The sequence below is a fragment of the Macaca fascicularis genome, chromosome 5 (genome assembly GCF_037993035.2).
Source record: "Macaca fascicularis isolate 582-1 chromosome 5, T2T-MFA8v1.1".
NCBI classification, from domain to species: domain Eukaryota; kingdom Metazoa; phylum Chordata; class Mammalia; order Primates; family Cercopithecidae; genus Macaca; species Macaca fascicularis.
Window position 1 is genome coordinate 48,926,287 of NC_088379.1, and position 12,907 is coordinate 48,939,193.

General features: G+C 36.8%; 1 protein-coding gene across 13 annotated transcripts in view; it reads left to right on the forward strand.

Moving 5' to 3' along the window:
- Positions 1-12,907, forward strand: part of WDFY3 (WD repeat and FYVE domain containing 3) — a 309,189-nt gene that overhangs the window by 119,713 nt on the left and 176,569 nt on the right. For all 13 annotated transcript variants that reach the window (XM_045392358.3, XM_045392361.3, XM_074039773.1 and 10 more), the window contains 2 exons: positions 1,307-1,517; positions 11,916-12,039. In XM_045392358.3, the coding sequence (XP_045248293.2) occupies positions 1,338-1,517; positions 11,916-12,039 (304 nt within the window). In that variant the 5' untranslated portion in view covers positions 1,307-1,337. The remainder of the gene's footprint in view (positions 1-1,306; positions 1,518-11,915; positions 12,040-12,907) is intronic.

Sequence of the window (12,907 nt, forward strand, 5' to 3'; positions counted from 1 at the left end):
CAGCTTTTCTGCCCTGCTTTTTCCCCATCTTTGTGGTTTTATCTGCCTCTGGTCTTTGATGATGAAGGTGACGTACTGATGGGGTTTTGGTGTAGGTGTCCTTCCTGTTTGGTAGTTTTCCTTCTAACAGTCAGGACCCTCAGCTGCAGGTCTGTTGGAGATTGCTTGAGGTCCTCTCCAGACCCTGTTTGCCTGGGTGTCAGCAGCAGAGGCTCAGTTGAAAATGCAGAAATCACCGGTCTTCTGTGTTGCTCGCCCTGGGAGTTGGAGACTGGAGCTGTTCCTATTCGGCCATCTTGCTCCGCCCCCCCATTTCACTTCTTTGAAAAATGCGCATCATTATCCACTAAATGATTTAACATGACTTACCGAACTATAGAAAGTAGTCTTCAGTCACATGATCATTTTCACTATCCTTTTATTATTTATAAGTTAGGATATTATTGTGTTTAATGTGCACATTTTAATCTATAATATATACTGTTCTTCAGGTACTCAAGGTATACTTGAATTTTCTAGCAAAAAATAATTATAAATTAAATAACGAAAAATAGAAAATGTTGTGAGGTTTTGGGGTTTTTGATTGTCTTCGATGTTTTGAGATTAGGATAAAGTTTGTTTTTTCATTAATTTTACATTAACCATTAAGAAGTCTGTTAATAGTAAGTTTTGTGATCCCTTTGTGTTTTTATTTTATTTATTTATTTATTTATTTATTTATTTAAAGGCAGAGCCTCTGTCACCCAGGCTGGAATGCAGTGGCGTGATCTTGGCTCACTGCAACCTCAGCCCCTCAGTCTCAAGTTATCTTCCCACCTCAGCCTCCTGAGTAGGTGGGACTATGGGCACACACTACCATACCTGACTAATTTTTGTATTTTTAGTAGAGATGGGGTTTTGTCATATTGCCCAGACTGGTCTCGAGCTCCTGAGCTTGAGCCATTCGCCTGCCTTAGCCTCCAAAAGTGCTGGGATTGCAGGTGTGCACCACTGTGCCTGGCGCCTTTATTTTTGAACTTGCTATGACTAAACTAATTGGAAACATTGTTACTTGTCTGATTAATGTTTTACATTTTATACAAATTGTGGCAGAGTGAGTAGGAACTTCCAGTGCTATGATTAATAATTTGTCCTTCGGGGGATTCATCAAATTTTGCTTCTCTGTCTTTTCTGTTTAAAGAAGTAGAAAGATACATTTTAGACAGAATTTTCTATTTTGCAAATTTCTTATAAGCCCTTACATGCATGTTTGACCTAGTCAAGATGATGATGTTTTGACTCTTCACGTATTGACATTTTCCAACAGAATTAGAAGTGTGTCTCACCAACCAGCCAAGATGAACATGGTGAAGAGGATCATGGGGCGGCCGAGGCAGGAGGAGTGTAGCCCACAAGACAACGCCTTAGGGCTGATGCACCTCCGCCGGCTCTTCACGGAGTTGTGCCATCCTCCCCGGCACATGACTCAGAAGGAACAAGAAGAGAAACTGTATATGATGCTGCCAGTGTTTAACAGGGTAAGTCCAGGTTGCCAGACACACACCTTCCAGGACTGGGAGGCACTACAAGAATCTGAAGGTTACTGGTAAGCCATAGGTAGAAAAAAATAGTAGGATGAGTTAGTTTTTAAGAAGTTTGCTGTTCTTGTTTCATCTTTCCAATCTGCTATAAAGCAATGTGACTTGATGTGAAACTGGTCAGAATAAACTACATTCAGTGAGACTTTTTGATTTTTTAACAGGTAAAGTGCAAGCTGTGAACCATTGTTTAAAATGTCCCTGTTATGGTTGAGTTTTGGAAGAGGAATAGATTGTAAATTATCAATTGTGTTATTTCTGTTATCTTTTAAAGTGATGATTTTATTACACCAAATGGTACAACTGCCCAAGCCCTTTGTACACTTTAAAAAGTCATTACAATTTGCTGTTGTTTAAGAGATACTGTAAGAGGATGGTTATAGGCTATAGATAAACAAAATAGAGTTAATGTTGTAATATATTTTGTAAATTACATGTAGCAAACTTGTTGGGTATTTTTAAAATAACTTTTTTTAGGCCGGGCGCGGTGGCTCACGCCTGTAATCCTAGCACTTTGGGAGGCCAAGGCAAGTGGATCACCTGAGGTCAGGAGGTTGAGACAAGCCTGGCCAATATGGTGAGCCCCCATCTCTACTAAAAATGCAAAAATGAGCCAGGCATGGTGGCAAGTGCCTGTAATTCCAGCTATTCGGGGGACTGAGGCAGTAGAATCTCTTGAACTCGGGAGGCAAACGTTGCAGTGAGCTGAGACCACGCCGTTGCACTCCAGCCTGGGTGACAAGAGCGAAACTCTGTCTCAAAAATAATAATAATAATAATTTTTTTATGTGTATCAAAAGTTCACAAATACATCATTTAAAAAAGTCAGATAGTTTCACAGGCTTATAGGTGCTCTCCCGCCCTTCACCACTAATTGCTGTTGCCATGACGGGCTTTTAAATAACATATTTTTACTGCTGTTGGTTGTGTAGTTTTAATTGACTTCCTACTGAGGAATATGAGAATTAGCTTTTTTACTTCCTCTCCCTCCAGACAGTAACATACATACATACACTCATTCATACACGCTGCCCTCCTCATCCTTTCCCTATTAGTTATGCTGCTTGTGTAAGCAGTAATCAGTGTTTGCTCTCTACTGATAGTGGTGTAAATTTAAATTTATTCAAAGATGAACCTTATATGGTACTACCTTTATTATTCTATTATTATAGAACTTGTTTTCCTCAGACTTCAGAACTGTCTCAATTTCTTTCTCTCCATGTCTCTGTTTCTTGGTTTCCCTTCTCTCGCTCTTTTTCCTCCTTCTCTTTCTCTCTCCCTCCCACATTTTCTCTGCCTTGCCCTGTCTCTGTCCTTTTCATCCTGTGTCTCCCTGCCTTCCCCTGTTTCCATTTCTTTCTTCCTATCTCTGTCTGTCTCTCTATGCCTTTCATCTCTCTCTTCTCCATCACTGTCTTTCTCTGTCCTCCCATTTCTCTCTTTATCTCCTCTCTGTCCCTATTTCTCTCCCTGTCTCTGACTCTCCCCTTTCTCTTTTTCTTCTCCCCTGGATCTCCCTTTTTCCAGATCTATCTCCATGCCCTTGGCTATGCCTTTCTCCACACCCACCCCCTCACCCTGTGCCCCAATCTCTAACTGGCTCTATCCCATCTAGTCTCACTTCTTGTCTATATTATTTTCTCTGTTCATCTATCTTTCTGTATGAAATTTTCTAGGCTCTTCCTTTTCTCGTTATTTTGAAATTTTTTGTGGCTTCAGCGTAAGCCTTCTTAATCTGAAAACTTGTATTGTTCAGTCTGGGTAAATATTCTGAAAGATTTCTTTGAGAATATTCTCCCCTGTATCTTGTATGTTCCCCCTTTTCTGGACCTCTGTCAATCAAACGTTAGCTCTTTTAGAGTACTGTTGTGCTATTACTATCCCAGTTTTAATTTCCTTGAATTCTTTCTTGTTTTATTATTACTATTTTATTTATTTATTGTTTTAATATGTCTCATGTTCAGTAGATAGACTATCACTTAATCTCCAGTGTTTACATATCAGTGTTCTTGTCTTTGATTTGCGGTGATATCTCTCTTCTTCCTCTTAAGGAACTAGACTTCTAGTTGTCTAATGCACTGGGGAGGAAGAGTTACCTTCGATTTCTGGGCCGTAAAATAATAATGTCAACCTTATTGGGTTGTCGTGAGAGTAAAATGCAGATAACATACTTACAGCACTTAATAAGTGTGTCCCAAGAAATGTGTGCCTATTATTATTATTATTATTGTATCTATTATTGTTTTTATTACATGAATATTATTATTTTTGTTGTTGGGAATACTAGTGAAAGGGAATGAGTGAGAAAGAGTTGAAAGGGGGCAATAAAAGAATTGATTAGTATTGTCAGCTCAGTGAAGGTTGGAGATGATAAATTTATACTAGACCTTATCTGTACTGGCCTGTGTGAAAAAGTAGAGAAAGCAATACCTGATTTATTGAGATTGAAGTTTTTATATGCTGGTAAGGCAGAAGGGCAAGAGTGCAAGGAAGGTTAGTTCACATATCACCCATGAGCTTGTGTTGGATACAACAGGAAGAGGATAGAAACATTAATGCATTTAGAGAATGTACATTTCCTTGCTTATGAAATAATAGGATAGATTATCTGCCAAGAATGATAGAGGGAGGAGATGGTAGAGTAGGAATGTGAGAAGAGGTGGGGAAAGGTTTAAAATAGCTCTTTTAAAAATGGGAGGGAGAACTGTGGCAAGCTATTGTTTTAAGCCCTATTCAGGGAAGTTACTAATTTTTATTACCGGGAAGTTAATTTTTATTACCCGGAAGTTTGTTTTGTTTTTAAATCTTATTTTTGTTTTACTTTAATGTCATGATGTGCTGTTGGTTACTGAGTAGTTTGAGGTAATTTCCTTCTCTCAGACTTAGGAATGTTTACAAGGTAATAAAGAATGTTTAGAGCAGTTAAGGGAATTGTTCTTGGCTGTTAACATGAATTATTAAGTAATATCCTACATATGTATGTATCCCATGTATTTCATCAGTTAGGCTTCCACAGTCTACTAGACTAGAAGAATCTTAGGAATATTTGTTTTTTTAATAAGCAGATATGAGATGCTTTAATAATTATTCTCTATCTATTTATAATGTTTGACTTAGTTGTCTTACGTCCTATGTTATTGTAAGTCTCATTAACTATTAACAAATTCTCTCAAAAGTTTTTAATTGGTTGATTAGAAACATATGTGTATGCAATGCTTTAAACCTCTAATATAATGAGTGATTTGAATATCACAAAGATTCAGTAAACTCTTAACTAATGAAAAGATAGAAAGTTATATCTGTACTGTTGTGACTAATTTGAAAAATGTTTTAAAAAAATTCTTATTCATTGGATATAATTAATAAACTAGAATTGTTCTTAGACACCATTTCCATTAAATTTAGAAAAATTTAGAAATATGTAGCCATATCTATTTAACATTTGGCCATTTGTGCTTGAACATTCTCCACTAGTGAGAAATACCTGTGGTGAGTGAGTAGCTCAGTATGTCGCTAGAGCCAACCAGTTCTTACCATGATTTCTAAAAAGGGATTGAGGTGTTGATTGTGAGACTTTGCTTGATTAGAGCTAAATGGTGAACAAGCTAAAATAGACATGGACACCTAGCTACAGACTAGTTAGACATGGACAACTAGCTACAGACTAGTTTTTAAAGTATGCTTAATAGTGTTATTTCAGTGCATCATTTTTGCCTTTGAGAGACATGGGTTGGGAAATGACATGTATTGAGTCTTTTTTCTGGGCCAGGTCTCATGCTGGGTTCTCAAAATGCCTCCTGTTTTCTTCATTACAGTCCTACAAGGAGGCTGCTGTTATCTTCCCTCTTACTGATTTGCTCAAACTGAAAGATTATAGTGAAGTCTGAAAATAGCAGAATAATATTTATTCAGCATTCTTAAAAATAATTAACCTTTAGTCCCAGAACAAAAGCTGACAAAAGAAAACATTTGGTTTAAACTTGTCAAAATGAGTAACATTTTAGTTGTCTAAAAATTCATAACTGCCACTGTTACTGTAGTATTTGTTATATTTTGTTGTATATTTTTAAAATGTAATGTTTACCAATTAGATCTTCTGTAAGAAACTCTCCTTATTTTTTAACTTAATTCCAATTTATATTTGAGAAGCATGTAAATGTAATACAGTGTCCTTTTTAAATCTCTTACAAATTATCATTACTTTTAAATTTGTTGGCTTAAGAGAGAGGTCACCCAAACTTAGAACCAAATAAGAGAGAGATCAGAAGGCAGACAGATGAATTATTTTGTTGCAGCTTTATTACTTATTATGTAATACCAATACAGTTGATACTGGAGAATGTGGCTTGGGTCTGTGCAATAAAGGACTCGCTGAATTCAGCCCTGAAATAGTCATGTTTACTTACCCAGTCACTGGCAGAACTGGACAGTCACAGGCCACAGCCAGAGCAGATGAGAATGCATATTCTTATGAGGCAGGCAGAGCTCAAAAGGAGAGGACGGGACTGAGTTAGGCATTCTGTTCTTCTCAGACTCTCATCTGATGGTCCTTCTTAGAACCAAAAAGAGCATAAGATAAATCTTTCCTTAATCATTTATATTAATTGATAAGAAATCTTAACTGATTTACCATATGAAATAAAGCAATTACATCTTCATTGTTAGTTTTTTAACATTGTTATTTATAGCAAATTATTTTAGGACTAATGATGGCCAATAGTCTGACTTAACTTTAGATGTAACACATATTTAGGAAACAAAAGCCTCCATTTTAAAAAATTTTGTAAACATTCCAACTTCTCCTTTATTAGTCATATTTAATATATTTTTATTGAATAGCACCATTCAGTAACAAGTATATATTGAGCCTTTTTGAATGCCATTAGACAACATCATTAATTTGTTTTCCCTGAGTGCCAAAAATGTTTGGTTGAAGAGGTGCCAGGAAATCTTCTGAAATCTATTTAGGTGGATACTAAAAATGATTCTTTTAAAAATAAGTCAAACCTTGCTATTTTTCTGTAAAGATGAACACTATGCAAAGTTACAGTGCTAGGGTTCATGCACAGTTTGAGAAAAATATAGTGCTGAGTGATTAAGAGCCTGGCTTGAAATCAGATAGATGTAGTTTTAAATTCTGTCTGGATTACCTCCTGTTTTAAGTTAACTTCTCTAACTCTTAATTTCTTAACTGTAAAATGAGGCTACTAGTAGAACCTATTCTGTAGAATTTTATGAGACTTAAATGACACCAAATTCTTGAATAGTGCTAGGCAGATTTTAAATGGGTATTATATGGTAGTTGTTGTTATTTCTAGTGAATTTGCAAGAAGGCATTTTTGTTCTTCAGTACTGTTTTTTTTTTAATCTGTTACGAATTTTACGTATCTATTCTAGAATCAGCCCTTTTGAGTTGAATGTGTTACCTGTTCTCTTGCCCAACTTTCTTCCTCTGCAGAACCAGAAATTTTTTGTTGTTGTTTGTTTGAGACCAAGTCTGGCTCTGTTGTTGCCCAGGCTGGAGTGCAGTGGTGCCATCTTTGCTCACTGCAACCTATGCCTCCCAGGTTCAAGCAGTTCTCATGCCTCAGCCTCCCAAGTGGCTGGTATTGTAGGCATGTGCCACCACACTCAGCTAATTTTTATATTTTTAGTTGTCATGGGGTTTTACCATGTTGGCCAGGCTGGTCTCAACTCCTGACCTCAGGTGATCTACCCACCTCAGCCCGCCAAAGTTCTGGGATTAAGGCGTGAGCCACTGTACCTGACCTAGAACCAGAAAAATTTGACAAGTAGTCAGTACTCCCTGAGAGTGAGCACACCTTCTGACACCCAGCTTCATGCTGCATCCTCTTTGGCAAACATTTATGTAAATGATGGAAGCATTGTAGAGTTTCAAGAAATACCACTACTTATTGAAAGTAGTGAAAACATACCTAATACTTTTAGATTTAATTTTTTAAGTCAATCACAAAAACTACACTGTTTTCTTTGCTACCTTATCCATTCAGTATTATCTGCAATGTCAGATTCATGCTTTAGTTCCTCTATCCCTCCAATCTTATCTTGTACCATTTTTCCTCTTAGACAAAATGCCCCAGCTTTATCCGCCTCCTTTTCATTACTCTGTACCCCAAAATCAGTCTTACTTTAAGGTCTTTGCACAGCTCTGATCTCACTGACTGCAACCCTCTTTCCTTGTCTCTTTGGCTTGTAACTTTTCCTCAGTAGTCAGTATCATCCTTTGGCAGCAGTGTCACTTCTTCAGAGAGAACTTTCCTGACAACCTTCTTCCCACCCCAGGCATTCTCTTTCAGCCACCCTGTTTTACTTTCTTCATGATACTATCTTTAAATAATTTTAAGTTTAAAATCAACTTATTTACCATTGGTCTTCTGTGCTAAAATGTCCTGTGTTTCATGAGCACAGAAATCATATTGTTTTATTTACCTTTATATTCAGTACTCTTCTAACATTGCCTGGCATATATACTAGGAAGCCAATAAATATTTGTGAGTGAATAAACCGAATAAACCTTATTTAAGAAGCAATGCTTGTTCATTTCAGATTAGCAAATATGACATAGTCTTTTTCTGTAGTACTGATTTTGAGTTGGTAAATTCAAGCCAGTTTTATTTACTTGTGAGAAAATTTATTAGAGGAAATAAAGCAGTAAACATCAGGATTTGTGTAAAAAGTTACTGGCATTTTCAACAGCATATTATTTACCCAGCATGAAGATTGGTTGAATAATCGTATCTTACAACTGTTCAAGAAATGAACTATTGCTTCTGTTTAGTTGTCCTAATAACTCTTAGCAATAAAATACCTCATACTATTCTTAGGAGCAAAATATACATTGATACACTCTGAGTAATAGGAATATTATAAATACCTCCATTAAAAAGCTATGTACTCATCCGGAGAGTTGGCTCACATCTGTAATCCCAGTGCTTTGGGAGGCCGAGATGAGCGGATCACCTGAGGCCAGGAGGTTGAGACCAGTCTGGCCAACATGGTGAAACCTCATCTCTACTAAAAATACAAAAAAAATTAGCCAGGAGTGGTGGTGGGTGCCTGTAATCCCAGCTACTCAGGAGGCTGAGGCAGGAGAATCACTTGAACCCAGGAGGCAGACATTGCAGTGAGCCGAAAATGTGCCATTGTACCACTCCAGCCTGGGCAACAAGAGCAAAAAGTCTGTCTCAACAACAACAATAACAAAAGGCTATGTACTCATCTCTGAGCACAGGTGGAATGGCTATTCAAACATGTGTCTTTATTAGGCTTCTCAATTTTTATCAGTCTCCAGTTTGTTAAAGAATAGAGGTTTCTGGCCGGGCGCAGTGACTCATGCCTGTATTCCCAGCACTCTGGGAGGCCATTGTGGGCAGATCACTTGAGCCCAGGAGTTCAAGACCAGCCTGTACAAATGGCAAAATTCCTATCTCTATAAAAAATAGAAAAATCAGCTGGGTGTGGTGGCGGGCACCTGTAATCATAGCTACTCAGAAGGCTGAGGTGGGAGGATCACCTGAGCTCAGGAGATTGAGCTAACAGTAAACCATGATTGCACCACTGCACTCCAGCCTGAATGAGAGAGTAAGACCCTATCTCAAAAAAAAAAAAAAAAAAAAAAAAAGGCAGGGGAGGGTTATTTAACAGGTAACATAGATTATTTAACAAGTGACACAGGTTAATTCTAAGCACACAACATTTATCAAAATCTCAGCAGAAAAAAATGTGTTTGTTGAGGAAGTATTGAAAAGTACAGCTTATTTTTTGAGATTTTTACAAATTACTCATTTGTCAAATTATTGAACAGACTAGGTGTTTGGATAAAAGGATACCCTTGTAGAATTGATTTATTGTTTTAGTGTTTTCAACTCAATTTGAGGGAGGTTATAAGAAACGTGTAAGAAACACATTTTCTGTTAGAAGGATATCACATTGTTTGTTATATCCTTTTATTGGGATATGTGGAAGGAATCGTTTATATTATGCAGTAATCCCTCCTTACTCAGGGCTTTGCTTTTCATAGTTTCGGTCATCTGTGGTCTAAAAATATTAAGTGGAAAATTACAGAAACAAACAATTCACGAGTTTGAAATCTGACACCATTCAGCTCCATCCCTCCCCGGATGTGAATTATTCCTTTGTCCACTGTATCCATGATGTATGGGCCACCTGCCCAATAGTCACTTAGTGGCAGCCTCAGTTATGAGACCTACTGTTCTGGTATCAAGCTGCTTGTTTTCAAGAAGCTCTATTTTTCTTAATAATGGCCCCAAAGTGCAAAAGTTATGGGGATGGTAACTTGGGTATGCCAGAGAGAAGTCTTTCCTTTACGTGAAAAGGTATAAGTTCTTGACTTAGTAAGGAAAGACCAAAAACTGTGTGCTGAGGTTTCTGAGATCTGTAATAAGAAGGAATCTTGTATTTGTGCAATTGCGAATAGTATATTGTTACAATTTTTTTACTTTGTTATTAATTATTGTTGCCAGGCTCTTACTGTGCCTAATTTATTACTTAAACTTTATCACAGGTATGTATTGTGGTAAAAAATATAGTGTTTATGGGGTTTGGTACTATCCATGGTTTCAGACATCCACTGCGGTCTTAGAACTTACTTCTCACAGATAAGGGGGACTAGTGTAATATGAGGAATACAAGTACTTCCTTAAATATATATATTTTTCATGCTAAGGACATTGCAAATGATGTGATTGATCAGATTTTCTCTTCTGTATCTTTGAGCCAAAATTTGTAACCAATACATGGAAAATATAGAGGTCTTAGATTTTTATTTAGTTTTCTTTTCCAATCCATCTCCCTAGCTGGGTCTTTTATTTGCTTGTTTGTTTTGTTTTCCTTCTTAATTTTAGTTTATGTTCTCATGTTCTCCTTCAGTGCTCCTTGAATATTCTCTAGAATTTGGTTGTGAGGGCAGTCAACATATAAATAAACAACCATATTTAGGGAACATTACTATAAAAGGCAGAGTGCTGGCTTGGGAGAATATGAAGATGAGTAAATTATGTTTTCTCCTTTTGTAGTGACATTTCAATAGGTAATAATTATATAAAATACTGTGTAATGAGTGTTAAAAGGGAGAGATACTATAATAGACTTAGAATATAGAGAATTTCCTTTCAGCTATAAAGAATATTCTTTAAAATAATACCTCAGGATACATCTAGTTATTTACCCATTAAAATACCACTTCTTTTCTTATGATGGTCTGTCCAGGTTTCATTTTCTCAAATTCTCTTTGCTGAACCCATACCCGTTTACTTTTAAAAATTATTTATTGTAGACAGAATACAGTGGCTCACACCTGTAATCCCAGCACTTAGGGAGGCAGAGGCATGAGGATAGCTTGAGCCCAGGAATTTAAGACCTGTCTGGGCAATATAGCAAGACCCAGTTGTCAAAAAAAAAAAAAAAGATAATAAGACTTATTTATTCTAAAGCTCATTTATATTAAAATTTGTGTAAAAACAAGTTTATTTCATGACCTTCCTATTTATTTTCTTTTTTCTAGTTTTTTTGTAACAGTCTTATTTTGTAAATTATTGTGATTAGAATGTAGAAATTCTGAGATATGAAATGAGTTTAGTGAATTCCGAAGTCAGCCTGAGATTTAGCAGTGGAGCTGCTTTTCACCATCCAATATGCCTGTACTCCATCAAAGATCCTTTATAACTTTTCTCTAAATTCTCAAATTAGATTTCATCAGAAAAATGTTGGCCGGACGCAGTGGCTCATGCCTGTAATCCCAGCCTTTGAGAGGCTGAGGCAGGCGGATCACCAGAGGTCAGGGATTCAAGACTAGCCTGGCCAAGATGGTGAAACCTGTCTCTACTAAAAATACAAAAATTAGCCGGACATGGTGGCATGCGCCTGTAGTCCCAGCTACTTGGGAGGCTGAGGCAGGAGAATCACTTGAACCCAGGAGGCGGAGGTTGCAGTGAGCCAAAATCGTGCCACTGCACTCCAGCCTAGTCAACAGAGTGAGACTCCGTCTCAAAAAAAAAAAAAGAAACATGTTACAATTTCTAACGTTTTTAGTGAGATTGATTCAAATTTTATCAATAATGTCTAAAATAAATAGATTTCATTTATTTAATCATTTCTTGAGCAAACTTATATGTAAAAGGAAATGTGGCTAGATACGTGATTTATTGAAAGTTGTGTTTCCAACGTATTAAGATTCAAAGTAATTGTGTAGGTAGACTTTTCTGGACTTGATTTTCAAGTCATACTACACTTCAGAATTCACAAAATAAAAGAAAAATGTGTCAGTGCTTCGTTAACTATATCTTTTCTTATCTACAGGTTTTTGGAAATGCTCCGCCGAATACAATGACAGAAAAATTTTCTGATCTTCTGCAGTTCACAACACAAGTCTCACGACTAATGGTGACAGAAATTCGAAGGAGAGCATCAAACAAATCCACAGGTATTTTTACAGTAGCCAGCAAAAACTGATTTGTTTGAATGAACAGACAGTTCTGTAAAAGTCCCATTAAAATTAAATGGAAAACAGACCTTGTTCTCAGCACATTGAGTATTAAGTTCATTTACCCATTCCCTTTCCCTTTCTTAGAGTCACATTCTTTTCCTGGTTTCAGCATCTTCAACTCTCGAGTAGTTCTACTCAAGGCTACTCTGCCTGGACCACTACCACTTCCACCCTAACCCTTTAAAATACTCTCTGTTTCCCTTTGAACAAAATACAAATTCCTCAGCATGAAATTTAAGGCCAAGCTATCATCTGGTCTTTTTTTTTTTTTAAAGCATACACTGCTTCTATTGCTTGTTTTCTGTATTTCAACCAAATCCTGCTGTCTGTAATCTTTAAACATGTTTATTCTCTTATTTTAATCATTTTCTTAGAATGCTTCACTGAGGAAGGAGAATCTTTTCCTCATTTCAGTATGTCTAAATGTCAGCATGATTAAGTCATGCTTCCTTGATGAAATGCTTTTTGATTTCTTTAGGCAAAGAAACATTTTTTCTCTTCTGAACTACTGTTTTTCTTCTCAACCTCCTGGGTGGTCATTGTGCATGTGTCTTATCTTCGCCGTAGACCATGAGCTACTTAGGGTTCTCTGTCATCTGTAGTAGTTGCTCTCTAGGCCAGCTGCACAGCTGCCATTTTAACATCACTATTCACATTGTCCTGAGATGCCTTTTCATTTCTTTTGGATGGATTCTTTTTCCTGAATCCCTGATTTTGGTAGTGCATCTTTTCCAGCAGCTTCGTAAAAAAGGATGCAGGGGAGTTATCAGGGTTTTGTTCTGCTTGTTGTTTTAGACATACCATG